The sequence below is a fragment of the Miniopterus natalensis genome, chromosome 16 (assembly GCF_054644295.1).
Source record: "Miniopterus natalensis isolate mMinNat1 chromosome 16, mMinNat1.hap1, whole genome shotgun sequence".
NCBI lineage: Eukaryota > Metazoa > Chordata > Mammalia > Chiroptera > Miniopteridae > Miniopterus > Miniopterus natalensis.
The window spans coordinates 43,161,146-43,189,043 of NC_142096.1; the positions used below are offsets into that span (position 1 = coordinate 43,161,146).

The 27,898-nt window shown below is 56.5% G+C and overlaps 2 protein-coding genes across 2 annotated transcripts; both read right to left on the reverse strand.

Moving 5' to 3' along the window:
• Window positions 1-583: 583 nt before the first annotated feature.
• Window positions 584-1,783, reverse strand: ARC (activity regulated cytoskeleton associated protein). Its single transcript, XM_016216427.2, has one exon. It carries the CDS (start codon window positions 1,775-1,777, stop codon window positions 584-586), a length of 1,194 nt encoding a protein of 397 aa, XP_016071913.1. The 5' UTR covers window positions 1,778-1,783.
• Window positions 1,784-16,509: 14,726 nt separating this feature from the next.
• On the reverse strand, window positions 16,510-22,150 carry JRK (Jrk helix-turn-helix protein). The gene has a single exon (XM_016216429.2). It carries the CDS (start codon window positions 20,828-20,830, stop codon window positions 19,175-19,177), a length of 1,656 nt encoding a protein of 551 aa, XP_016071915.1. The 5' UTR covers window positions 20,831-22,150; the 3' UTR covers window positions 16,510-19,174.
• Between the last annotated feature and the right edge of the window lie 5,748 nt (window positions 22,151-27,898).

Here is a 27,898-nt window from a genome sequence, read left to right on the forward strand (position 1 = left end):
GGCCAGGAGACAGGACGGCAGGTCCGCCACTGCTGAGGCTGCAGTTCAGCTTCAGCTGTCCTCTAGGACAGGGAGCCATGCTGTCTGCTGTCCGAGGCTGGCTGGCTGCCCTGCGAGGTGACTTCTGGGAGAGGGCTGCGGCCCCGAAGCTGAGGTCCCTGTGGCACTGGTTATGCTTCCGTTTCTGCTCTGGGGTGTCCCCTGAGCTTGGTGTCCACTGGCCGTGCCATCTGGAGGTGGACTACAGGACGAGGGCCAGGCGCTGAGCAGAATGAGGGAACTGGGACTCCTGTCATGCCTGAGAGTGGGGGAGGGTGGCAGGGGGTGACTGGTGGGCCAGGCAGGCCCAGGGCCCCGGAAGACAGACGGAGGGAGGCCGCCAGGGGAGAGGGCCTCCTTGGCTGTGTAGGGACCTTGTCCATAACTGGATGGCGTGTGTCTGCGTGCGTCGGGCAGGAGGCTAGGGGGTGTCCGCCTGGGTAAGGACGAGGCTTCCCCAGGAGGGAGTTAGCCCGGTCTGAAAGTTCTGGTTGGCAAAGGCCACAGGCGGGGTGTGGCGGGCAGGCTGGGCCCAGGATGCCCTCTATTCTGGCTGGGTCCGATCACTGGCCACGGACTCACTGGTAAGGGCCGGTGTGAGGGCCTCGACCTCAGCCTCGTCCTCGGCGGGGAGCTGGGGGCCAGCGGGCTCCACGGCCTGCTCCAGGCCGTCCTGCACCTCCATGCCCCTCTGGATGAGCTGCTCCAGGGTCTTGGGCAAGGGGTGGCGCAGGAAGCGCTTGAGCTTGGGCTGCAGGGTGCCCACCACGTACTGGATGATCTCCTCCTCATCAGCGTCCACATAGAGCGTCTGGTACAGGTCCCGCTTGCGCCACAGGAACTGGTCCAGCGGCTCGCCCTGCTTCTGTGGCAGGTCCAGCTCACGCTGCAGGGCCTCCCGGGACAGTGTGCCCTCGCTGTACTGCAGGAACTCCTTCTTGAACTCCACCCAGTTCTTCACCGAGCCCTGCTTGAACTCCCACCACTTCTTGGCAGGCCCATTCATGTGATTCTGGATTTGAGATAGCCAGTACTCCTCTGAGCCACCCACCTGTCGCAGGTACTCTTCCAGGTGGCTGAGGAACTCATGTGGGTCGTCGAAGATCTGCGTGTCCACGCCAGGGTTCGGCTGCCCATCCTCACTGGACCCCCAGGGTGGGTACTGATGCGCCTCCTCCAGCTCCTGCCCGGGCAGCTCGCTGGCCGGCGGCGGGGTGATGGCGTAGGGGCTGACCGTGTAGTCGTAGCCGTCGGCCTCCTGGCAGCAGCCCTCGGGGCCCCCAACACCCACGGAGACAGTCTGGCGGGCAGACTCGCTGCCCACCGGGTACTTGCCGCCCATGGCCTCCAGGCGATCTGCCCACCTCTCCAGCCGGTAGAAGACCTCCCGCCACACGTGCATCTCGCGCTTGACCCAGCGCTCCAGGTTGGCGATGGTCTCCTGGCAGCGGCACAAGCAGGCCTTGATGGACTTTTTCCAGCGCTGGGAGTCGCTCGTGGGCACATAGCCGTCCAGGTTGCTCTCCAGCTTGCCCACCGACCTGTGCAGCCCTTTCAGCTCGCGCTCCACCTGCTTGGATACCTCCGCCAGCAGGTGCCGGTGGGTCCTCCGCACGTGCTCCAGCATCTCGGCCCGGCACTTACCGATCTGCAGGATCACGTTGGGCTTGGCCGCCGGCCCGCCTCGGGGCCCGGAGTAGGCGTGGAGGCCGCCGGCGGTCCTGCGGTCCAGCTCCATCTGCGCGCAGGTGGCCGCGATGCTCGCACGGGAGGGAGGCGGCGGGCGGCCCGGGGCTCCGGCGGCGGCGCGGCGGAGGCTCGGTCGGACCGGGGGCGGCGGCGGCGCGGCGGAGGCTCGGTCGGACCGGGTGCGGCGGCGGCGCGGCGGAGGCTCGGTCGGACCCGGTGCGGCGGCGGCGCGGGAGCAGCAGCGCGGAGCTCGGCGCCGGCCCGCGCCGCGGGCTCTTTATGCGGCCGGCGCCCGTGGGCGGCCCCGCCGAGCCGGGCTCCCATTGGCCGCGCCGCCTGCGGGCCTCCTCCGCGCCGACTCGTGCTCCGCGCAGAGGGAGGACCCACCCCCTGCACGCACCGCGGGCGGGTGACTAATCCTCTGACTCCGCCGCCTCCTCCCGCTCATTCACCCGCAAAGCCCGAGGTTCGCGTTGGGGACCAGCGACCACCCCGCACCGGCGCTGGGCGGGGCCGGTGTGTGCCCGCAGAGGCCGGGCTGGCGGTCAGACGGCCGCGTCCGCGGGGGACTGCGCCCTCATCTCCATCTCCCTATTGGGAAGGGTGAGGGTGAGGGTGCTGGCGCCGGACTCTGCTTCCTGGGTCCTCCTTGCCTGCAACCCTGACCCGGACCCTGCCCAGTCCAGCTGCGGTTGAATCCTGACAACCACCTCAATATTCAGGCCCTCCTTCCCTTGAGCCGAAAGTTCCAAGGAGCCTTCAGGTGCTCTGGTGAGGCACGCGCACACTTCCAAGTGTCAGCTGTGAGTTCCAGATGCGGCCTGGAGCTCCTGCCCTGGGCCGCTCCTACCGCAACGCCGTAGGAGTGAGGGACATGCACCCAGGCCTTGACTCTGCCAGGACCCTGGCATTGGTGTGGATGTGTGACAACCTGTCCAATGACTGAACAGAACTGCCCTACGCCCCACTCCCAGGGCTTTGGTGACTTCTCCATTTAGTGTCCCCAGGGAAATCTGGAAGCGTGTCCCTAGGGTGGGGGTGGGGAGGGGTCCTGCAGCCCACGGCAGGGGGCTGGACCCTGAAGACCCCAGGCCACAGGAGGAACCCGGTCGGAAGCTCCAAGACTCTAAGAGGTTGGCAGAGGGAGAGAGGAGGAGGGAGCCGGGAGAAGGAGGGAGCGGGGAGGAGGAGGGATGCAGGCAGCCTTCCAGAGTCAGCAGAGGCAGAGAAAAGAAAACACCATATAAGGAGTGGGGCTCCGGAAGCTGAGATTCCCCTCTGCCTCCCTGGCAACAGTGGCAGGGGAGGGACATCCTTCCTGGGTAACCCCGTGGAGGATGGGTCTGAGTCCCAGGTCCTCTGAAGTTACCTAGGCATAGGTAACACACACCATTCCCCACAGCCAGAAGTGCGCGCACCACCAATGCCAGTCAAGAGAGCTTAGCCCCTGCTGCCCATTCCCCCCCCAACACACACACTGCACACTCATCCCCCAGTCATGCCTCCCCACACACTCACCCCCCCACACAGACACGCATCCCCCCATATACACACTCATCCCACACACTGACATGCTCACCCCCACCTCCCTCACACAGCCCCACTCTGTCTTGTTCACTCACTCAAGGACACACAGCTCAGGTGCCCACACTCTGGAATCACCACTCCCCCCAGGCCCCTTCTCCCTGCTCGGGGAGCCCTCCTCCCCATCCAGAGCCAATCTGTCTCCTCCTTTCCTCTAAGCTTCCGCCCCTGCTTTGGATAGGAAAGTCTTTCTGGCAAACACCCGCCCCCCAAATGGCTCTCCTGGCATTTCTAATTAAAGGCGAGTGGGTGGGCAGAGGAGGGGAGAAGGCAGGCAGAGATGCTTCCAGAGCAGGGATCCCAGAGCCGCCCAGCCCAGGCGTTTCCCCAGAAGGAGTCAGAGGAGGCTACAGGCCTGTGTGAGATGTCTGAGGGGTGAATGTGGGAGACCAGCAAGTGTGGCTGGTCACCAGGAGCCTGCATGGAGAGGGGAGCCTGTGCCCATGTCTGAGGTGAGCGTGGGCCTGTGTCTGAGGGCCCTTGTCAGGAAAGGCACCCCCTGAGCCAGCTGGGCAGGGACTACACTCACCCACCGGTGTGCGCACCCACACGCTTATGCAGTGGAAGTACCAGAGCCAGCACCTGAGTGACCAGGAGCCACCCCTCCCCCAACAGTTTCTTACAAAGTCTTTGTGGCCCCTGAGGGTGGTACTCAGGCCCAGGTCCCCTGACCAGCTGGGTAGCCTGGGCCAGGGCATGGCTCCATGGTCCTTGCTCCCACAGTGGTCTCTAACCTCCAGCCCACCATACCCAAGGCAGCAGTGGCCTGGCAGGTCTTCTTGGATGTTGGGGAGCCCAGCCAGGGCCTAGGGGGCCAGGGAGGGGTTGACTAGGCAAGGGAAGCTGATAGGGTACCAGAGGGGCTGGGGGAGGGGAGAGCAAAGGCAGGAGATTGAAAGGGGGCTGGGTTAACGCATCACCTCTGTGGGGGAGCCAGGCCTGAGAGGGGGTCTCAAGGTTGGGTTGGGCTTGACCCAGATCCTTGGTGTCCCCCTTCCATGGCCAGTCCAGCCTGAGTCCAGGGAAAGGGGAGATGCTGGGGCAGAGCAGGGCAGGACCTGCACAAAGGCTGTGTTCACAGGGCCTGCAATGACAGGTGATGGGCTGCAGCTCTTCTTGCTCTGGGAACAGGCACTCGCTGCCCAATTATCGCCCAGAAGCCTCAGCAACCCCCACACTGGAGCCTGGGGCTCCATTCCACCTCAAGAAAAGAGGTGGCTTCCTTCCCACCTGGGATGGGGGTCTGCCCCTGCCTGTCCTTGCCCACCCTCCACACACAGAGTGCAGACCTCCACCCAGAGCTGGATGAATCAGGCTGGGGAGGGGCAGGTGGAGGGAGAGCTGGATTGTGCAAGGAGGGAGGAGGGCCTGGAGACTCCCCACTCTTGGAGCCCAGCTGGTCCGCTGCTCCTGGGCCTACAACTTCTGAGGCCTTGCCTGCCTTAGAAGGAGAGTGCCCTGCAGGGGACAGAGGGCAGGCCAGTGTGACAACAGAGGGGTCTGCCCAATGCTAGGATCCAGGCTGCCCCCACTCAAGCCCCTATAGGGTTCTGACCTTATGCCCCTAGGCCACCAGGCTCCCATACCCCAGCTGCTAAGATGCTTATCTCAAGATAGGTCTCCCTCCCAAATCCACAGCCTCAGCATGCCTTACCCCACCTCACCCTACATTGAGCCTTGTGCCTCTCAGAACTCCTGTCCAGCCCCTAGACAGTACCTGCCTCCCAGTACCTTGCTCTGTGACCAAGTACTTGACCCATAATACTCACACCCACCTCTGGGGACCCCTTAGTGCAGGCTCCTGGGCCACACAACCTGGCCTCCCTCCCTGCTCTCTTGGCTTTCCAGACTCCAAGTATTTGCACCAGCTCCCTCCCTGCTAATGTTCAGTGTCAGCAATCAGTGCCTGGGTGTGAGCACCAGCTCCTTTGGGAGGCAGAGCTCACAGGCCACCTTACACATACACATGCACACACTTGCATACATGCATACACAGATGTGCGTGCACACACACACATGCATATACACACACATGCATGCATACACTCCATCTGATGACAGCAGGTGCTTCACAGCCCCGTCCTTGTGGGTGAAAATCTAGGGCTGCTGGGGGGTGAGTTCTGCCCCTCACTCTCACCTGCCCCTTCCTGCCCAGCCTTGGCCCACCCTCCACACAAACCACTGTTCAACCTGCCACTCTGTGGGGACATCCTGGGTCACATGGCCTCGTTCCATTGCCACCACAACTGAGGGAGCTGGTAGAGGACCAGGCAGCCCTGTGCCCACCGCAGGCCCAGCTCCTGGACCAGAACTTCCTGGTGGGCAGCCTCCCTCCATCCAGGCCCAGGTGTCCCGGACCTGCTGTGACCTCAGTTTCCATACTCCCAGGCTAGGGCTCCCCACACCAGGCTACTCCTCCCTTCTGCCTGAATGCAACACTCCTAACGCTGCTGCCTCTCACAGGGCAGGATCGATTTATGGGCTCACAGCCAAGTGAGCAGACCTGACACAGAGCAGGCCTTTGGGTGAGTCAAGGAACAGATGGAGGACCTGGCCCTTCATCCATTTCTGGTTGGGAGATGTTGGGCTCACCTGAGCCTCAACTTTCCACCTGTGAAATAGGGTGACAGGGTCTTGTGTTCCTGAGGCTGAGGGCCTCTTCTCTTGTCCCACCTGGTCCCAGCCCAAGCCTCTTGTCACATTGTCATTTCTAGGACCTGGGAGGTGAATGAGGTGGGGACCCTGGTCTTTGGCACCCTCTTCTGCTGCTCTCTTGCTCTGTCCACCTTCTCTGCTTCTCCAGGCCAGGGCCAGGCCATGTGTCAGGCAGCTGCACAGACCTGGAGACATGGGTGAGCAGATGGCAGATGGGCCTGAAGTCTGAGCAAAGGCACCTGGAAGGACACCTGGGCCCTCCCACTGGTCCAGCCTCAGACACTGTCCCTCCCCTGAGGGTGCCACAGCGGATGGAGGGCACAGGACACATCAGGTCAGAGCTGAGACTTGGAGAGGTGGTGAAGACCAAGGAGGAAAGAAGGGTTGAGGTGGGGAAGATGGAGGGGCAGAGAGAGATGCCAGGAAAGGGAGACAAGGATTCGGGTTTCCAGCTGTCATTTCTGAAGGAGATGGCCTCACCCCATTTTCACAGAGATTCTGAGAGGTGGGGGGACCCGCCCCAGGCTACTGAGCCAGCTGCTCACAGGGTTCCTAGGCCACACCTGACCGATGTGCCCCCTGCAGCAGAACAGCCTGGGAGAGGCCCCCAGAGCCAGGGCAGGACCGGCCAGGGGTCTCAAGAGACCTGAAACAGGAGGTGACAAGAGCAGGGGGCTGAGCCCTGGCCTGGGGACCCAGGGGAAGCATCGAGGAACTGGGGGAATATTTTCTTTCCAATCCCCCCTTCCCTGCTTCCTCTTCTCTGGTTTGGCAGGGTGTGTGCTGCATCCTGTTCCTGGAACAGGCAGCCAGTTCCTTCTGGGCCCCAACACACCAGACCCTCCGCCCTCCTCCCTCCTCCCTCCTTCCTGCCTCCTGCCTCCTGCCTCAGTGCCTTCCACTCCATTTTGTATTTTTCCGATGATCCTGGCACAGTGGTGCCTGAACCAGCTGCTCCTCATAACCTGCAGGCATCCCCCGCCCCTGAACAGGAAGCTGAGCCCAGGAGCCAAAGTCCCAGGTGGTGGAGAGCCCACCCTCAAAGGGCCCCACCACCCTCACCACCTCCCCAGCTATTATGGAAGAGGAAACTGAGGCTGAGAGAGGGCCAGGGGCTGTCCCAGCCCTGCAGCAAGGAAGCTAGAGCCCAGGCAGGAGTGGGAGAGGGAGTGGGAAAAGACCTGCCAGCTCCTGAAGTGGCCTTGCCCCTTCCCTGCCTCAGTTTCCTCACAGGTAAAGAGTACACAACCATTTCTGCCCAGCTCAGCCATGGAGTGGGTCATTCAATCAACAAACAGTTCCTGAGCAAGACTTGGCCGGCACTGAGCAAGGTAGGATGCAGGGAGGTGTAAATCACCCCATAAAATACCCCACTACCCCAGGTAGGTCCTGGAGGACTCCGGGCCATGTGCCAGCAGCAGCAGGTGCAACCTCTGCTCAGAGCCTCCAGCTCTTCAAGGTGCCGCCCTCGGCTTCCGGGAACCTAGTGAAGAGAGGCCCCTGCAGCAGGACAGTAAGGGTCACACCAAGGTACAGGGGCAGGAACGCAGAGAAGGGCTGGGGCTGCGGACAGCTCCACAGGGGATGTGCGTCTAAAATGTTCCCTCAGGCCTGGCCAGCGTGGCTCAGTGGTTGAGTGCCGACCTAGGATCCAGGAGATTGCTGTTCGATTCCCGGTCAGAGCATATGCCCAGGTTTCGGGCTCAATTCCCAGTAGGGGGCATGCAGGAGGCAGCCAATCAGTGACTCATCATTGATGTTTCTCTCTCTCCCTCTCCCTTCCTTTCTGTGAAATCAATTAAAATATGTATTTTTTAAAAATTAAAATTAAAAATAAAATAAATAAAATAAAATGTGGCCTCAGCTCAGCAGGTGCCTCTGGCCTGGTCTGAGTATCCAAAGACCACTGGACAGGAGTCAGGACCTGCTTTTCCTCCCACCTCTCCTGGAGGAGCTGTGTGAGCTTCTGCAAATCACTGAACCCATCTGGCCCGGTCATCCACATGCAAGGAGCAGACTGGACTGAGTGCTCCCTGAGGCCCTTCTCCACTCAGGCCTAAGGATCAATGGCATCAGTGCGTGATGAGGAGCCGACTGCATCTGCAACCACGCCACTCCCTCCACCAGAAATGCACTGTCTACCCCACCTCCTGCCACCCCGTATTCAACTGAAAACGGCCCACCCAGTGTTAAAACCTAAGTATAAAATCTCAATATGGCTTTATGTGTTGTCTAAATCTGAGTCCAGTGTCACCCTCTCCAGGGAGGCTTCTGAGCCTCCCAGGGCAGTGTTAACAGTCTTCTGTGAGCCTTGTCCTCCCTTATATGTGACCCCTCCTGTGTGTGCCAGTTTAAGAGTATAAGTGTGTGTGTGTGCATAAGCATGAGTGTGCACATGTGTGTGAGTGTGCATGGTGCCTTCCTGAACTTTTCTGTCCAGCCGAGTTGTGCCAGGCCCTGAGCTTGCTCTGGGCACATCAAGTGGACAATGAGACTCCTTCTGGTTAGAAATGCCCTCGACACCCCCAGTGTACTGGGGCCAGCAGCCCAGGGGGCCCTGATGGGTGGGAACAGCTGGAGGGTGAGCAGGGGTGAACTGGGTACAGGGGGTCTGTCAGGGAGGGGGATAGGGCAGCTGGGTTCTGTCTCCAGCAGCAGAGCTGGGATGGCAAGGGGGATTGGGAAGGGGTTCCCAGGCCCTCCTCACAGTGGCCAGGACTCTGGCCTCCAACACTGGGTCTATAGCCTGGAGGGAGGACAGGGGTCACAGGTGCAGGCAGATGGGGAGCTGCTCAGGCCAGTGTCCCAGCTGGACAGCCAGATGTCATGGGTGGGAGAAGGGCCAGTCTTAGGGCTGTTTAGGGTTCAGGTATGAGGGGGAGCCAGGGTCTGCGTCCCTTGGAGACCCTGGCAGGTATGGGAGGAGATGTGGACTCACCCGGAGCAGCTGGGAGCCTCCTGGGGGGGGGGGGTGAAATTTAGCTGCCCCCTCCTCTCTGCCCCACTGGGCCCCCAGCCAGACTGTGTGCATCCCCACCACCTCCCTGTATGCCCAGGGACCCCAGATCCTGCTGCCAGATACCCAAATGTGGCCAGCCCCTCAGCCAGGGAAGAGGCTGGCTGCCAGCTGGCCCTGGCCAGCTGCCCCCGGAACTGGGGATTCAGATGCAGTGCCAGGGAGGGGGTGGTGGCTGCACTTTCCTGCTGTTCCTGCTCCTCCGGTGAAATCTCTCCCCAGCACACCGCCACCGCTTCCGGAGCCATAAATGGAGAGAGGCTGAGAATAGCTCTGTGACGCAGAGCTTCCCCACGTAGGCACACTCTGCGCCTGTAAGGAACCCTCCTAGAAGGACCCCTGCCCAGCACCCCTCCTACCGGAAATGGCAGTGGCCGGCTCGGCCAGAGGCCTGGGTCCCCCTACCCCTGCTGCTGGCCAGCTATGCAACCTTGGCACAGTGCTATCCTCCCTGTCCTCCGCTCCCCACAGCGCTGGGCCCAGAGGGTTTGCTGTGTGGGCTGGGGACTGTCCTAGAGTAGTGCAAGCCCTGCCCAGCGGCCCCCTGGCCTCCCCCAAATCCCCAGAGCTGAGGGAGCCTGGGCACAATGTGGGGCCAACAATATAGGGACAATTGTGGCTTATGCAGCATCTACTGGGTGCCAGGAGTTGGCACAGCCTCCACCATCATCTGGACTGGTCCGAGCAAGGGAGGTGAACCCCAGGGGCTTGCAGGGGTGTGTTGAGAGGGGCACAGGGTTGGAGCAGTGGACACCACAGGGCTTGCCCTCACCCTCCATTCCCCCCAGCCCGCTCTAGGCTTTCAACCCTGGTCACCTGACTGCTGGCCACTCCCTCCCCTCCCTTGGGGCGGGGCCTGGATGACTGCACTTCACAGCTGCCTCCCCCGCTCCACCCTCTTAAACGTGGCCGTGGGCCACCTGTTCGAGCTGCAGCCTTCTTGGGCTCCTGACCTGGACAGCCCACGACCTCTGGCCCCAACACCCTGCCCAGCTGCACACACCCAGCTGCCCCATGCTGGTGACTTCCTCCAAAGCCCCTGTTTCAGGGCTGTGGGCACCTCACTGTCTGCTGTGGGCCTCTCAGGAGCCAGGCATAAGCACAATGATCCAGGAGAGTCAGGTTTCCATGCCTGAGGCAGGGGTTCTGGTTCTAGACACTGCCCTCCTGCCAGGCCCTCCTCCCTCACCAACCCAGACCAGAGGCAAGATGAATGGAGGTGGGCCCATCACCAGAGTACATTCATCAGCTGAGTGATTTGTGGCAGGAGCAGCTTGGGCAGCCATGCACCCCCTGGGCCTCAGCCTCCACCAGGCCAAGTGAAAATGGACCCTCAGTTCATAGCCCAACCACCACACAATAAACCACAGTCCCTGGGCCCAGCGGGCACTGCATTATTGATTTTTTAAATTTATCTTTATTGTTGGAAGTATTACAAAAGTCCCCTTTTTCCCCCCATTGATCCCTTCCCCCCAGGCCTTTACCACACTATTGTCTGTGTACATGAGTTATGCATATAAGTTCTTAGGTTAATCTCTCCCCTCTCACCCACCCACCCCCTTCCCTCTGAGATCCCTCAGTCTGTTCCATGCTTATGTCTCTGGATCTATTTTGTTCATCGGCTTATTTTGTTCATTAGATTCCACATATGAGTGAGATAATGTGACACTTCTTTCTCTGACTGGCTTATTTCGCTTAGCATAATACTCTCCAGGTCCCACCATGCTGTCTCAAAGGGTAAGGGTAAGGGGTCCTTCTTTTTTACAACTGCATAGTATTCCATGGTGTAAATGTCCGAGATTTTTGATATGATCTCCATCTTCTTGAACTTGTAGAGACTTGTTTTGTGTCCTAACATGTGGTCTATCTTAGAGAATGTCCCATGTGCACTTGAGGACATGCCTATTCTGCAGCTTTGGGGTGAAATGTTCTGTAAATGTCAATTAAATCCACCTGATCTAGTGTGTTATTTAGAGTCACTGTTCCCTTGTTGATTTTTTTCCTGAAAGATCTATCCAGTGAAGTCAGTGGGGTATTAAAGTCCCCTACTATGACCATATTGCTGTCAATCTCTCCTTTAAAGTCCTCCTGAGGTTGGGGGGCTGGGGGTGTTGGTGTGTGTGCGTGTTTTTTTCCAGCCTGTGTGACTCTTTTGTTCTGAGGTTGGGTAGCTTGTAAACAGCATATATTTGATTCATGTTTTCTTATCCATTCAGCTACCCTATGTCCTTTGATTGGAGCATTTAATCCATTTATATTTAAGGTTATTATTCATTGGTACTTACCTATTGCCATTTTAATTCTTTCTGACTGTGTCTCTCTGTTCTTATTACAGCAGTCCCTTTAGCACTTCCCACAGTGCTGGCTTGGTGGCAATGAACTCCTTTGGCCTTTTTGTCTGGGAAGCTCCTTATTTCACCATCTATGCTAAATGACAGCCTTGCTGGGTAGAGCAGTCTTGGTTTCAGATACTTGTTTTGTGCATTATTGTAATACAAATAAAAGGCCACTTCAGCAGTCCACAGGATCCTGGTGTCTCCCCTGCTGAGCTGACTGTGAGGTGGAGATGCAGAAGGTGGATCCTGGGCAGGGGTTCCAGGCAGGCCTGCAGCTCCTGTGCCCCTGTGGGGGGAGTGGTGAGTCCCTAACCCTTCGCATCTCCAGCAGGAGGCACTAACATGAGAACACTGCCCATGCTTCAGGCTCTGGCCTGAATTCCAAGTGTCCCACAGACAAGTTGTCATAATTATTGTCACAACCACTTCCTCCAACCCCATGGCCACAGTCACCACCTCCATAACCACCATCACCCCTATTAACACCACCACCTGCACCCTCCACACCGTCCCAGGCACCACAGGACTTAGAGTTTAAACAACAGACATTTCTCTCTCACAGTTCTGGAGACTGGAAGTCCAAGATCAGGGTGCTAGTGAGCCCTCATCCTGGTTGCACACTACTCGCTGAGTCCTCACATGGCAGAAGGGGAAGGGAGCTCTGTGGGGTCTTTTCTAAGGGCACTAATTCCATTCATGAGGGCCCCACCCTCATGACCTAATGACTCCAAAGGATCCACCTCCTAATCCATCACCTTACGGATTAGGATTTCAATATGGGAATTTGAGGAGGGATACAAACTTTCAGACCACAGCAAACCCATCACCAGCATCTCTACCCACTACTGCCATTACTGTCATCACCATGCCCACTGTCACCCCCCCATTACTTCTGTCACCACCATCAAAGCCACTGCCTCTACTACCCACAAGACAGCTTCACACCACCACTGTCACTGTCTACCACCACCTCCACCCCCACTCCCACTAACCATGGCCTCCCCGTAGGTGTCACCAACATCACCATTGCCACCCACCAGGATTCCCAGCATCAGCACCTTCATCATGACCACACCACTGCTGCCACCTGACCAGACTACTGCATGAAGAGTGAGGGTCTGAGGGGCAGACCTGGTTTAAATCCAGCTGCGTCATTACTGTCCCTGCAGCAAGGTCTGAACTCACTTTCCTAATCAGAGAAAAGGAGTCAGAAGTCCAGCCCAGACCTTTGTTTCCTGTAACATGACAGTTTTGAACACATCACACTGGCTACCTGACCCTCCAGAGCAGTGTCTGCCCAAGTGCCCTGTTCCCTGTCCCAGCCCCATGGAGAGGCTCCCAGGAGTGAGTGACTCAGAGAATGACAGCCTGGCTGATCCGGTGATCAGGTTAATCCCGTCCTCACATCTCTAAAAGATTCTACCTCATTGCAACCATCAGACGCCACGGCAACTGGTGAGCAGCTCCCAGACCCCAGGGCTGGGCGTGGGGGGGCGCCATGTCACCTGGTAGGAGCCTGGCTTCCAGCCAAGACATTTCTGTCCCTAAAAAGAAAGTTTCTCTTCACATGAGAACTGGGTTGGAGACGCTAATGCATTTTGAAGCACTTGCTGAAATACCCATTTTGTGCTCTGACATCCAACCCTCCATCCTCTCAACATGAAACCACCAAGCAGCGAGAACCTGCCAGTGCAGCCAGAGTTGCGGCGATGACCACATGCTGGCCTGAGAGGAGGCGGTGGGGCTGAACCCCCAGGCCTAGCACAGTGTGCTAGAGAACAGTCAGCTGCCTGCCTGAGAGTTATTACCATCAGTGAGGCAGCACAGGCCCTGGGTTGGGGCTCCTATGGAGAACAGGCCATGGCCCACGGCCAGAAGTGGCACAGGCAGGCTGGCCGGAGGGCATGGGGGCACTGGGGACAATTAGGGGCACTGTAGACCACACCTACCCCTGAGCCACCCCCACCACCTCCTGTCCACCCAGAGTGGCTCCAAGTCCCCTGATACAGGGCATCATCTAACTCCAAGAGTTGTCCCTCCAGGCACCCTGAACACCCATCATGCCAGGATGTCATCTGTCCTTGTGTCTTCCGCACCACACCTGGCTGCCCCCCTGAGGCTGAACCTCCTGGATAGCATGGTGGTGGCCACCACAGTCCCCTTCACCTTTGTCCAGGTGTAGCAGCAGCTGCCCCTCCCAGCTGCTCTATCTGATACCAGCAGCGTTTCTCTGGGGGGCCCAAGATGCCTGGCCTGAGCTACAATGCAGAGGTTACCCACACCTCCTGGCTGGGCCCACCTTCCAGGATGGTGGAGGAGGCCAATGCCCACCACAGCTAGTGGACGGCAGCCACTGAGGGCTGGCACACTCCACCTGTGAGCTTCCCAAGGACATGGAGGTTTCCTCCTGATCAGGGAGAATCAGGCTCTGCTGGTCTGAGGGCTGCCCCCAACACACACACCATACAAACAGTAGTTGCCAGCTGCCAGAGCCTTGGCCCAGCACAGACCCTCACCCCCCACTGCAGCTGAGGGGCTTGCAGTTGGTCCTGGGGTCCTGGCCTCCTTGGCCCGACTCTCCTAGCGCCTGGGTCCAGCTTCTCCCCTCCCTCCCCTCCTCCCTTCCCTAGAGTGACAGGAGTGCCTGTGAGCTAGCACATTACTCCCCACTTACTCCCCACTTAGCAGCGGATGACTCACCCAGGTATCTCAGAGTGTCCTCTGCAACAGAAAGAGGGCTTTGTGTCTCAGAGCAAAGCAAGTCAGGGACCCAGCATCAAGGGCCCTGACACACCTGCCCAGCGGGAGGAGAGCAAAGGCTGAGGGCTGGTGAGGCTCAGCCCCAGGTTCTGGCGGTGGTGTGGCCCCTCCTCCGGGCCTGGGGAGAAACATTTGACTATGGAAACTTGGAACACACACAAGTAGGGAAATGGGAGAGGACCCCAAACGTTCCGACACCCCCTTCCTCCTGGAGCATCTTTGAGCCAGCCCCACACACCACACCCTTTCACCTGCAGAGACTTGGTTATTTATGAAACAAAGTCTTTGGGAAATATAACCAAATACTCTTATTACGCCAACAAAATGTTCACAAAGTCTATGATGGGATCCTGTCCCTCCTGCTGGAGCTGGACCATGTTCAGTCCCCTGAGTGACTAAAAATCGTCCTTTTACCACTGGTTTTGTTCAAATCAAGAGAGAATGAAGCTGATTCTTGATTCCTCCCAAGGTCGTGGGGCCTTGAGGGTGGCCCAGGGGTCCCTCTGTGCCTGCACCATTCCCATTCAGAGAGACTAAAACCCACCACCAGCATATGACTGTGTACATGCTGGAGTCAACAAACAGCTGGCGGGGGATGTGGACAGCCCAGACTTCCGAACTGGGGTGGCCAGTGAGGCCTCTGAGAGGGGACCTCAATAAATGTCATGAAAAGGACAGGATGGATGGTGGGGTCAGAGGTGGACCCAGCCTGGACGGCTTCCCGGAGCCTGGGGGCTACACTCCAGGCTCACTGCACCGAGCTCTCAAGGACACAGGCCCCTGGGCCCTCAAGAAGCCTAGTCCTGCTCCAGCAGATGTCTGACCACCTGGCTCCTCCCCACTTCCCTAGGCATGAATCCACCGTGAACTGGGCAAGGGGATCTGGCAATGCCTGGCCTACAGTAGGTGCAGGCTGAGCCCCCACCCCCACTGAATTTCCCAGGCAGCCAGTTAACTATATCTGCCCGGGCTGCTGAAGGTAAATGTGGAGGTGGGAGGAGAGGGGCGGGACGGGGTATCACCCCCACCCCAGCCCTGAGCGACATCACCTTCCTGCTAGAGGTGGTCTCGAGGGGCCTCACTGTCCTCTGAGCCTCTGCACGTCCTCAGCCCAGAGTCACCAGGTCCCAATCACCCAGCCCTTGGTTTCACTATTATGGGAAAACACACATAATATAAAATTCACTACTTTCACCATTTTGCATGGACTGTTTGGAGGCACAGAACACATTCAGTGGTGCAACCATCACCACTAAGCCCAGGGCTTTTCTCCACTCCACACAGAGCCCTGTGCCTTGCATGGCCCCTCCCCGCCCCTCACCCCAGCCTTCCAGCAAGGCCCAACCAGCCTTGGGCAGGGCCACAGGCTGTCCCCAACTTCAGCACTTGCAGGTGTCCCACATCCTCAGATGACTCAGAGCAGGACACGAACCGTGGACACGAATGAGAGACAGGCCATGTGCACTTATTACCCAGCAGACGTCAGGCTGGAGAAGGCAATTCCAACATTTTGAGTTCAACAAACAGAAAGTCTGCTTCATTGACTTGTTTAGCTGCAGTGAAGTGTGTGGGGTTTTTTCTTTGAACTTGTCCTTTGAGAGTGGGGGACACTTGGCCAGCACCGTTGGTGGCAAGGCCCTCTGAGTGGACAGGGCTTTGTGGTAGGGCCTGTGGCCCCCCACAGACGACAGAACAGCTGTGAGCATGCTGTGGGGCTCCCAGGGCCAGAGGGAGGGGCAGGGGTCTCTTCCTTTTGAGGGATAAACTAAGATGAGGCTGGCACCTGGGGGCAAGTAGGCTTAGTAGTGGAAGTGAGGCCCCAGCCCAGGGTCTGGCAGAGTGGGGGCAGGGCCTAGCAGGGAAGGCTCTCAGAATTTCACATGCTCGCCTGCCCGCATTGCACGACACCGGCCATGGCCCCTCAGTCTCCACCACCTTCCCTGACCTGGTGTCCTGACCCCCACCCCTTAAGTCTCTGTTTAATTAAATAATGAGGCCCAATGAGAGCCAGTGGCCTCATTTTGGAGCCACAAATGAGATTTCAGGGTGTCCTCATCAGAGCAGCCAGTGATGGAAGTGTTCCTGAGCTGAGAGGAAGCCTTGTGCTGTTGGCTAGCTTTTATTAAAATTTATTGCCCCATCAAAAGGGGTAAAATGACTTATTCAGAAAAGGGAAGATAGTGTATTGTGGCACCTGGCAGAGGGGCAGGTGGTGAGGCAGGCAGGTGGGCTCAGGGTGGCCCCAAGGACCCACCTCCCACACCTGTCCCGGCTGCCACCTGCCTGGGTCATCTTCCCTCTGGACACCCAGGCCCAGTTCTGGCACCACCTCCCACTAGCCAGGAATCTAGGCCCTGGGGCAGCAGCTCCCTACTGGAGGCTGAGGCTGCATGTCTGACACCTCTGTCAGCCCCAGTGCCTAGAAGCACCACCTTGCCCTCTCCCAGCAGGGCCTCTGCAAGAAGTGGGAGGGCAGAAAGGAAAGTGCCAGCTGGTGACGACCCAGGAGATCGGGCTGCTCCAGGCTGGGGAGGGGTGTCCCGCCACTGCGCTCAGGCTGAGACTCTGGAAAAGGAGAGCCAGGGAGGGAGAAGGGAAGATAGGGGACCCAGTGGGAACAGTCAGGAAGGGAGTCCTCTGGGAGAAGTCCTCAGGGTGGCACCCACTGGCTGTACTCAACTCCAGGACAGTGCTCTGGGCTGCATGCTGAGCTAGCCACATGGCCCATCTGCTGACCTGAATCCAGGGTCACACTGCAATCATCTGGGCTACCATAAGGCTTTGTGAGTGTGGGGGTGGCCCGATGCTACCACAGATGCCCTAAGACACAGAGGGTTGCCTGAGGGAGCTCTCCTCCTTGGGTGCAAGTTGAACCCACACAGACTCCAGCCTCTCCCCTCCATTGTGTCCAGCTGCCATCAGGCTGGCAGGTGATCGACAGACATGTTCCCACCAGCTCCAGCTTCACATCCAGTCCAGTGGGCTCCACCTAAGACTGGACGGGGAGTGGAGCAAGCACCTAGGGCTAGACACTCAGAGGACACAGCAGTCTCCAAGAGAGTCCTGGGCAGCAGGACAGGGTGGAGGCGCAGGGCGGAGCTAGGTGCACAACTCACAGGATGGCCTTGCTGGGCTCTAGCCAGCCAGCACCTGCACCCCAAGAACCCTCCCTCAGCCTGAAGCCCCTGTGGGGAGGAGGGGAGAGGGAGGCAAGCAAGACCCAGCCCTGCTCCCTGAAGCAACCCCCTAGCAGCAGTAGGGTTTCAGCCAGAGCCTGTACCTGGCTGGTCCTGAATACAGCCCCAGGAACAGACACCACTCAGCCAGTCTGTTGACAGCGTTTATTGATTGGCCACAATACGCCAGGACAGAGCAGATAGCGAGGGTGTGACATGAGCCCACGCCTGGGGTCTGGCTTAATGAGGACCCAGCTCCAGCCAGGAACCCCACCTGCCTGGCCTTCCCCCAGCTCCACCTGCCCAGCAAAGTGAAGAGCCACTGGGCATGTCAGTCAGCCTCCATGTGGCTACTGCTGACGGTGAGGGCAGCCTCGCCTGACTCACTTAACTTCCTGTTACACCTCAAGCAGCGCCTCACAGGGATACAAGTCCAGAAGTGACACAAATAACACAAGTACAGGGTGTGAAGGAAGCGATGACAGCAGCGTAGCACGGAACAGGCCCAAAGGCCCGGCAAGACACTAAATCACCACACTGCTTTCCCTACCTTTACACACGGCATCAAAGCAGGACACACGCTCCACGGTCACATATGCCATGCCGGTCGTGGCTGTCACCCTGGCGTTTGGGAAGCTGTAAAAACATGAGAACCCAAGTGCAAACCACACACTTGAGTTCCCTCAACTCACGGGAACCAAGGTCTCCCAGAGGGAAAAACAGCAAACAGATGACAGCTATGTGTCCATTCAGCTGCCATGACATGACTTCAGGAAGGGGCTGGAATTCTGGGGCAAAAGAATACAGAAGAATACAGAAAAGTACCCTGACTCGTGTGCAGAGGATAAGCAGTGCCACCGGAGCCTCTTGTGGTTGCAGGTCTGGGGCCAACGAGGCAGCACCAATGAAACAGCCCAAAGTCAGCCAAGAGACACAGGAGTCACCATGTTCTCCATGTCCCACCTGACCACACCAGCCAAGACAGCTAGCAGTCCCCTAAGTATTACTAGGGTGTTAACAGCTGCAATAGAAGTTCCACTATTGCTAGAAATCTGAGCAGCATGCTGCTTCCTATCTGTTATGTATGTGCAAACCTAAAACTCATTTCTGAAGGCCTAATCAAGATTTGGTCATGTGAAGGCCATGAAATGTGAAATTCTGGGGAATGTGGGACCGTAAGCCATCAGTCCACTGGACTGAGCCAAGACACTAGCAGCAGCACAGGGCCCCATGGTCCCCCATCGGGCAATGGGCAGGTTGGCCTAATGTTCCTGCTTGCTTTAGGCAAAGCAGTTCAACCACATCAAGCTAGCATGCGGCCCATATCTTGGGGTCTGGGTTCAAGGTGGGGGGAGGGGGTGCTGGAAACAATGGAGGAACTTTTAGGAGCCTCTTTCAACTACATAAGATCACACCTAAAGTGGGGACACACAAACAAGTTGCCTATAAAGCCACAAGTAGGGATTTTGCTGACTTGAGGCCATAAACTGAATCCTAGCCTTGGTGGCCTGCCCTTGGGGTCTACCTAACACAGGCATAGCTAACAGACCAGCAGACTGAGCCTTGAGGGCCAGGAGAGGTGGGTCTTGGGACCGGCCAGCCTGTCAAGTGACAGCAGGTACTGCCAGAGTGCTGGCTTTTCTCCTCTGGGACAGGAAGACATCTCTATGCTCAGTCAGAGCAAGGCTCAGCCAGCGAACACTAGACCAGAAACTGCCCGCAGTCCGGGGCTCTGGCCATGGGAGGCTCTGGGAGGTTTTAGGTTTGGTGGGCCATTCCAGAATATCTCCTCATGCTCGTGTGACATCACAGGTAACACAGGTTAACGGAATGGGAAGGGCAGTACACGTCTTAGCACACCTACTCTTCTGGGACAGCTCCCGCCAGTGGGCACCATGCAGCCACACTGCTGGGCACCATCAGTTTTGGCCTGCAGTGGACGGGGAGCAGGCCAAGGTGGCGTAGCCACCCGCACGCTCCTGGGGGGCTTCGAGCTTGACCACAGCCCTTAGGGCCGGGCGCCACCACCGCCCCTGCCGCTGCTGCACGAACACAGAGCGCAGTGCACGCAACTGCCCCAGCTCCTGCACCGTGAAGCAAGGCTGCCTCTCTGCAAAGCGGAGCACAGCGTCAAAGGCCACAGCAGCCTGCTCCCAGGCAGCCTCCTCACCCTCCCTGGCATCCTCAGTCCCACCATTCTTCTCAGCCTGCTCTGGGTGACCCTCAGCTGGACACCCACCTCTGGCCTCCTGCCCCAGCCCAGCCTGTTCAGCAGCTGCACTCCCGTGAAGTCTGCTGCTCGGCAGGGACTTGACCTCTCGCCCGAGCTCCAGGACATGCGCAAAGGTCTGGTCATGAGGCTTGGCTCTAAGGTGCTCATCCTCCTCAGGTGAGCCTTCGGCCAATGCAGCCGTGGGCCACAGCTTCCTCCAGGCCCGGCTGAATATGGCACCTGGCACGGCATTCCACGCACAGGCCACACTGCAGATGGCATCACTCACGTTGTAGCATGGGTGCAAGCTCTGCAGCGCGACGGGGGGGTTGATGAAATTCCTCATAAAGTCTCGTCGAATGCCCTGGTCCATGGGTTGAATTAAGGAGGTGACACTGGCAGGAAGAAAGATGGTAAAAATGTTCTCAGACACCAGCTCGGACTCCTGTGGGTGGGCCCGGGAGCTATCCAGCAGGAGGATGGCTTTGCTGTCTTCAGGCAAACCCAGGGCTCGGAAGTGCTCTCTCACAGAGGGGGCGAAGATATGATGGAACCAGTCAGAAAAAACTTCCCTGTCTGCCCAAGTGTTCCCGTGAGCCTGGTAGGCCACAGGCAAGTGCTGGATGCCCCTGGAAGCCCGGGAGCCACTACACTTCCCGATCACCAAGGGCTTGATTTTGTGGGAGCCTGTGGCATTGGCACACATGAGGACAGTCAGCCTGTCCTTGCTTTGTCTGCCACCGGGCACCAGACTCCCCTCATGGGTGGGACTGGGCAAGCACTGCCAGAAGAGGCCAGTCTCATCAGCATTGTACACCTGCTCCGGCGTCAGGCCATGCTCCACTGTCAAGCTCCGGAAAAACCCACAGAACTGCTCCGCTGCTTGGTGGTCAGCCACCTGCTTTTCACTGGATGCATCCAGCTTCTTAATGCCGTGTCTGGCCTTAAAACGCCACAGCCACCCACCAGAAAACACACAGGGCTCAGTTAACTGCATCTGCTCGTAGAAGTCCTTGGCCTTCTCGATGAGCATTGGGCCCGATACAGGCACGCCCTCAGCACGCTTGCCCAGGAACCACTCGTACAGGACCCGGTCCAGGTGCTCAAGCTTGGGCGTATGCAGCGTGCGCCGCTGCTCCAGGGCCTTGTTGGACTCAGAGCTGGCAAAGAAGCGCAGCAGCCGGGCCTTGTGGGCCTTGATGTCGTACAGCGTGGACATGCCCACATTGTACTCCTGCATAAGCACCTTCCTGCTCTCCCCCTTCTCCAGGCGTGCACAGATGTCCATCTTCTCCCTCAGGGTCAGGACTACCCTCTTGCGCTTCTCCCCCGGACCCCTCCCACCAGCCTGCTTGGAGGCCATGTGAAGGGTGGCTTATCCCAAAGGTGGACACAGGCGGACAGGGGACACGTGCCTGCACTAGAGGCCTTCCCGCCTCCCCTCCCCCTTCCGCCTGCCAGTCTGCTGATCCTCCTCCCTGCCTCCCTCCCGATCAAGCAACCTATAGCCTCAGCTGTCCATCGTCTTCCACTCCTGATAACGTGGCCGGCTCCTGGACCTCTCTCCAGAGTCACCCTGCCCCCTAAACTTCTCCAGACTACTGAAGCCTGTGGCCTCTGTGGTACGGTGGCAGCTTCTCCCCTCAACCACTGACCAGATTAGAGGGGCCCCAGGAGCTGGCTCCAGCTAACCAGGGCTGCGCTGTCGGAGCCAGGGTGCCTCTCTCCAGGGCTCAAAGTGCTGTGTGGCCCTGTGGGGAACAGAAGCAAGTAGAGGCCATTATCCACTTTTAGGGAAATGTTTAATATGAAACCAGCTTAGAAACCAGGAAAAAAATGAGGCCCCAGAGGAAGGGCTGGGACAGCCAGAAAAGGTGTCCTGGAAGCTCAGCACCAGAACCACACTCAAGATGGACAACGCCTCATGCAGGTGTGTGCAAGGGAACATGAGAGCTAAAAACCATGGTGACCTGGCTCATGAGGCAAAAATTTCCTTTAAAGATGGAATTCAGATATTACTCCTAAAACAATTTCTTAAACCAAAAGGTACCATGACACAGCAGGGAAATCACGGGGTTCCCAGCCTTGCCACCTCAAAGGAAGCACTGCCACCAAAGCCAACGGGGCCCTGGGAGACATAAACATATCCTCTTCCGCCCAAAGAATGGGGGAGGGCAAAAGGGGACAGAGCTGGGGGGGGGAGCCCTCATCCACAAGTAGACCCCTCCCTGTCCTTACAAGAGAGCCTGAGGGCTTTAGGGGAAAAACAGTCTGTAGGGGTAGAGGGAGCTAGCAGAGAGGAATATTCCAGAAGGAAGTGTTCTGGAGACGAGGAAGAGATGAAGTCTTGGGAGCAAGGAGGATTGGGGAGGGGGGTAAAAAACAGGAACATCGGGGTGCACATCTTGCAGGGAGGGCGCCGGGGGCTGAGAAGCGTCCTCAGGGGAGGCCGGTAGGTACAGAGCCCCGTCTCCGTGGAGCACAGGCCAAGAGACCCCGGGGCAGAGAGACGCCCGGGCGACCGGAGGCTGGTTTGGAAAGCGTTCCCATCCCGGGGCCACGTCTGGGGCAAGGGCAAACCAAAAGGAAAGACAAAAAGTCAAGTCCCAGGTGGCTTCTCCCGGGGGCAGGGCTAGCGGCTTCCGCAGGCGGAGCCCCGGGAGTCGAGAACCCGCGCCACAGCCAGGCTCGGGCTGGCAGCTCGTCCCGGGCCCCTGTGGGGCGGAGGCGGAGGCTCGGCTCGAGCCGGGCGTGCGGCTCCCGAGAGCGCCGCTCGGCGAAGGGGACCAGGAACTGCGCGGCGCCCGCGCCCGCCTCGCCGGCCCACTTACCTGCGGCCGCCACACCGCCGGAAGTGCCGCGCTCCGCCCTCCGCCGGCCCTCTCCCCATCCGCCACCCCATCACTTCCTGGACGCTCTAGGCATCCCGGAGGACTCGTGCCTCGGTGGCTCCTCAGAAAGCTGTGGGGTGCAGATGAAAGTGGGTTCCCAGGGATGGACCTCAATGGCCTTGCCGCGGGGGTACTGTGCGCCTCGACTTGTCCATCTGTAGCATGGGCGCTGGGAGACTGGAGTCACGGGTTTTGTGATGAGCGGCGCCCTGTGCTGATGGAGTTGGGGCCCTTGCAGTCCCGGGCAAGGGTCTGCAGGAGGCGGACCAGGCTCTGTGCCCGGCCACGACAGCCTTTGACATGGGAGTTCGGGGCCCCCTCCCCTTAGCGACGTCCAGTGCCCACACTGTTTTATTCCTACCCGGTCTCCTACTTAACTAAGACCGCATCCATACCTAATTTTGGTGATTTCTATGATGAAATTTGAGATTTCTAAGCTGGAGAGTTGGATGAGATTTCTACTTGAGTTGATGCTGTATTGAGTTGGGACTTTGGATGACCTTGGGATGGGGTGACTATTTTGCTTGTGGAACAAATGCCCTCCCTCCCCACAGAACCAAGACTTTGCAGATGATACTAAGTTAAGGCTCTGGAGATGGGGGCAGTATCCTGATAATCAGGGCAGGCCCTAGGCCATCTCAGGGTCCCTGTAAAAGGGAGGGTGGAGAGCCAGAGCCCAGGGAGGCAACGTGACAATGGAAGCCAAGGGAGAAGGGAGATACATGACAACAGACACAAGTTGCAGCGTGTGCTTTTTTAGGGGGAAGAAGCGGCCACAAGCCAAGGAGTGCAGATGCCTCCAGAAGCTGGAAAAGGCTGGGGAACAGATTCTCCCCTGGAGCCTCCAGGAGGAACAAGCCCTGCTGACACCTTGGTTTTAGCTCATTGACTCACTTCAGACTTCAGCCCTCCAGAACTGTAAATTAATAAATGTCTGTTGTTTTAACCCACCAAGTTTATGGTCATTTGTTACAGCAGCAATAGGGAACTAAGAGAGGCTTTGATACCTTCCTCCTCCTTCATTTTCTCCTTTTATAGTTATAAGAAATATTGCCCGGACGAGCGTGGCTCAGCAGTTAAGCGTCGACCTAGGATCCAAGCGATCAGGGTTCGATTCCCGGTCAGGGCACATGCCCGGGTTGTGGGCTGCAGCCGATCAATGACTCTCTCATCACTGATGTTTCTATCTCTCTCTCTCTCCCTCTCCTTTCCTCTCTCTGAAATCAATAAAGATATATTTTTTTTAAAAAAAAAAAGAAATATTGTGTTCTGTTTGAATTAGAAAAAACACTTTCTAACCTGGCTGGGAGTTGTATGCCCCAGGACATGAGAATTACCCTTGGAATTCCATCCTTTCCCCTCTTCCGAGAACCGCCCGTCATCATGGAAAGATTAAGAACCTTGTTCCCAAAACAATGGAATCCCAGAGGCACCTGCCTATTGCAACCCCCAGCCCACCTTGCCTACTTCCCATGCCAGTAATTTCTACTTTCCCATGTGATCTTTGTCCTTCTACCCAATATAAGCAACTGGCATATGGGGGGAAGGGGGGAGCAGGCAGAGCAGATTTTCTTGGATGACCATTACTGTGCTCCCATATTGCGGCAATATTGGAATAAATGCTCATATACGATTCAACCTTATCTCTGCTTAATTGGCTCAAGTGGTGACAGGCAGCCCTGACCCATTGCTGTCCGGTTTTACCTTGGCTCCCAGGACCCTACCCACCTCCACCCTCGGTCCTCCTTCCTCACACTCTCCTGCTGATTCCTTTCCCCAATTCATGTCTCCTGCCAGGGATAGGGGCACTTAAAATTTCCAAAGATTGAGCACCTGAATTAACCTGAAATATGATTATATTACTTATAAATTATAGAACACATATACTCATGTAAACAGAGGTTTAAGTTTCTTCTTCCAGTGCCTTTGCACCTGTACACTTCCCTTGATCACAGAAGAAGCAATTAAGGAGGTGATGCAGCAGTGGGCAGTGTATCCTTCAACAGGCATGGTCAGGCCGACCCAACCAGGAGTCAAGATATCAACTTATAGAGACATCGCCAGCCCTGCCAGGCATAGCTCAGCTGTTGAGCATCAATCTAGGATCAAGGAGATTTGGGTTTGATTCCCGGTCAGGGCGCATGACCAGGTTGAGGGCTCAATCCCCAGTTGGGGGCGTGCAGGAGGCAGCCGATCAATGGCTCTCTCATCATTGATGTTTCTATTTCTCTCTCTCCCTCTCCCTTCCTCTCTCTGAAATCAATAAAGATATCTTTAAAGAGAGAGAGAGAGAGAGAGAGAGAGAGAGTCCAGCCGGGCATGGCTCAGCAGTTGAGCATCGACCTAGGATCCAGGAGATTGAGGTTTGATTCCCCGTCAGGGCGCATGCCTGGGTTGTGGGCTCACAGCCGATCAATGACTCTCTCATCATTAATGTTTCAACTCTCTCCCTCTCCCTTCCTCTCTCTAAAATCAATAAAGATATAATAAAATAAGAAGTCTTTAAAAAAAGAAGAGAGAGAGAGAGAGAGAGAGACACATCACCAGATGACCAAGAACCATAGCTAACATCTGTGGACCTCCGGGGCTGCACAATAGCTGCATTCTGTTGCCAGCCTCAGTTTACCCCATTTCCCTATATATTACTATTCCTCAGGCCACTCCTTAAGACAGGTTTTGGATGCTCATATTCCCCTGTCTTCTTGGTTGGCTGGTCTTCTCAATAAACACCTTATATGATTCAAGCCTGCCTCCGTTGAGTTGGATATAGTGACAGGCAGCCCAAACCCTACTGGGGTTTCCTGGTAACCCCAGGACCCTGTTAGATGGGTCAGGGAGAGAAACCGGGGAATGGAGACTCAGCAGGGCAGGAAGCCCCAGATGCCTAGCAAGGGGCAAAACTGAGAAAACAAGAACCTTGTCTCCAGGGTGATCTATCCTCCCCTAGCTTACTGCTGGTCATGAGGTTAATAACATAAGAAACATTCAAACTGTGAAGAACTTTTGTGAGTTTATTTGAGCCAAACTGATGAAAATTGCCTGGAAGCAGAATCTCAACAGATTGAGATAATGCTCCGAATAGAATACAATCAAAGGAGAAGATGCAAGGAGGCTACATGAAACCCAGTGGTGATAGATGAGGGAGGCGGGAGAAAGCAAAGTGGGAAACCTCTGGGACTGGATGAAAAGTAAAAGGGTAGACACACACTTATTTTACATAGGTGGGTGCAGGCTATTTAACAGTCAAGATATCAATAACAATGAGAAGATTCCTGGTCCGGCCCTGGTGCCTAGAGGGCCCAGAAAAAAGGGGAAGTTACTTGTTTTGCAAAAGCATGTGTTAATCAGGTATGTTATCTCAGCTGCAAAAGACAACCTTTGAGAGGCTTAGTTAAGCTTAGTTAAGGTGAAAATTAAACTTTGTTAGGACAAAACTACCTTAGGACTTGACTACCAACCATAAACTGCTTATGTTTAAAAAGTTTTAACTTCAGACCATTCTTTTTTTTAATACTTTTTTTTATATATCTTTATTGATTTCAGAGAGAGGAAGGGAGAGAGAGAGAGATAGAAACATCAATGATGAGAGAGCCATTGATCGGCTGCCTCCTGCACGCCGCTAACTGGGGATTGATCCCTGAATGGGAATCAAACTGCAATCTCCTGGATCCTAGGTTGATGCTCAACCACTGAGCCATGCCCAGCTGGGCTCAGACCATTCTTGGTGGTTATTTTAAGTCTCTGAATTTGCAAGGCCGCCACGGAGGCCTGCCCTGAGCTTTTCAGGTTTAGTATTGTTGAGGGCAGAGATGGGGATCATACTCTGTTAATCATGATTGTGAAAGGGGGAGGGCACCTAATAGGAATAGGACCATAGTTGTTTAACAATTACTCACCTTACTAACTATAGGTAAAGAAGTTTTTCTACAAACCCTGGAAACTGGAGGATGTGCTCCAAGAAGAAAAAGAGCTGTAAAAAGATGAGATACTTTGGGGCTTGGATGAGTCCATTGCTCCAAAAAGAAAATGCATTTCGATAACAAAGGACAGACGCACTTTGATTTGGTTGCTGTGCCTGGAGCCTGACACCCCCCACACCCCACACCCCACACCCCACCCCAGGAGTTTGCCTCAGGAATGCTGACTATTCTCAGGTCTCAGGAACTGGGTTTTAACACTATTGAAAATTAACTACATTGTTATCAGACTCCCAAGATCCTGGAAGGGCACAAATAGACCACAGACCTTGCAGCCACCACCACCCTTTACCCCTTGCATACAGCCCTGTATAACCAGCCAGGTAATAAGGGAAGGACAGAGCAGGTTTTATATGGATGAATCCCTCTGCTCTCCCATTTTGCCAGCAATAATGGAATAAACCCTCAAATATGATTCAACCTTGTCTCTGCTTAATTGGCTGAAGTAGCGACTGGCAGCCCAGACCCACTGTGTCGTTTCAGTTTTACCCACATCTCCGCAGAGCTTTCTAACAGGCACCTCAAACAGCATTCCTAAACCTGAACTCTGGACCCTCCTGCCAGCCTCACTCCATCTATGCACTCCCCATCTCAGAGTGGCTGCTCTCCACCAGCTCAGGCAAAACACTCAGAGTAACCACTGGTGCTCTGTGTCCCTTACACCCCACACCCAGTAGCCCAAGAGTTGTGCTGAGCTCTGCCTTCCACAGCCCTGTGATGGCTGCCACATTCTCGGTCGTCACATGCTCCCCCGCCCAGTCCAAGCCACTCGGTCTCACTGTTGCCTCCTCCCTGATCTCTGCTTCTGCCCTTGAGCCCCTGTACTAGCCATGACTGCTGTGTGCCAGCACGCCCCAAAACTTAATAGCTTGGAACAGCAACCACCTGGGTGTTCCTGGTTCCGTGTGTAGGGATTTGGCCATGCTGCAGTTAGACGTGCTTGGCAGAGAGGAAACAGGCATGTGAGGGGAACTAGAACCCAGGACTCTTCCTTGGTGGGTGTCTTGGGTGTTAACATAAGAAACATTCAAATCTGTGAAGAATTTTTTGACTTTATTTGAGCCAAACTGTCAACTTATGCCAGAAAGCAGAACCTCAAAGGATTGAGATAATGTTCGGTAGAATAGCAGTTTTGCACCTTGTTTTATACATTACCATCAAAAGAGGAGACAGGTTACATGGAGAAGTGGGTTACATGGAATCCATTGGTACTAAATTAATTTCAGACCATCTTTTGTGGTTACTTTAGGTCTTTGAGTTTGCAAGGCCACCATGCAGGCTTTCCCCACACTTGTCAGGTTTAGCATGTGGCCCTTTTCCATCCACATGGGACAGCGAAATTGTCCCCAGGAACAGACTCCATCCCTGTGTGTAACAGTCTGCTGGCATCTTGTGAACATGGAACCACCTGCACCCACCCCCAAGATGCATGGGGCACCCCAAGATTCCCCCACCATCACTCTGCAACCCTCTGGCCTCGCCTTAAGGATTGAGTCCACTCTGGCAGAGAGGGAGAGGTCAGAGAGAGGGCAAGGACGAGCACCTGCTAGTGTCCCCTGGGGC

Excerpts from the sequence above, each read along its gene's own strand:
- ARC (XM_016216427.2), bottom strand. The coding sequence starts at position 1,777 with ATGGAGCTGGACCGCAGGACCGCCGGCGGCCTCCACGCCTACTCCGGG.
- JRK (XM_016216429.2), bottom strand. The coding sequence starts at position 20,830 with ATGGCCTCCAAGCAGGCTGGTGGGAGGGGTCCGGGGGAGAAGCGCAAG.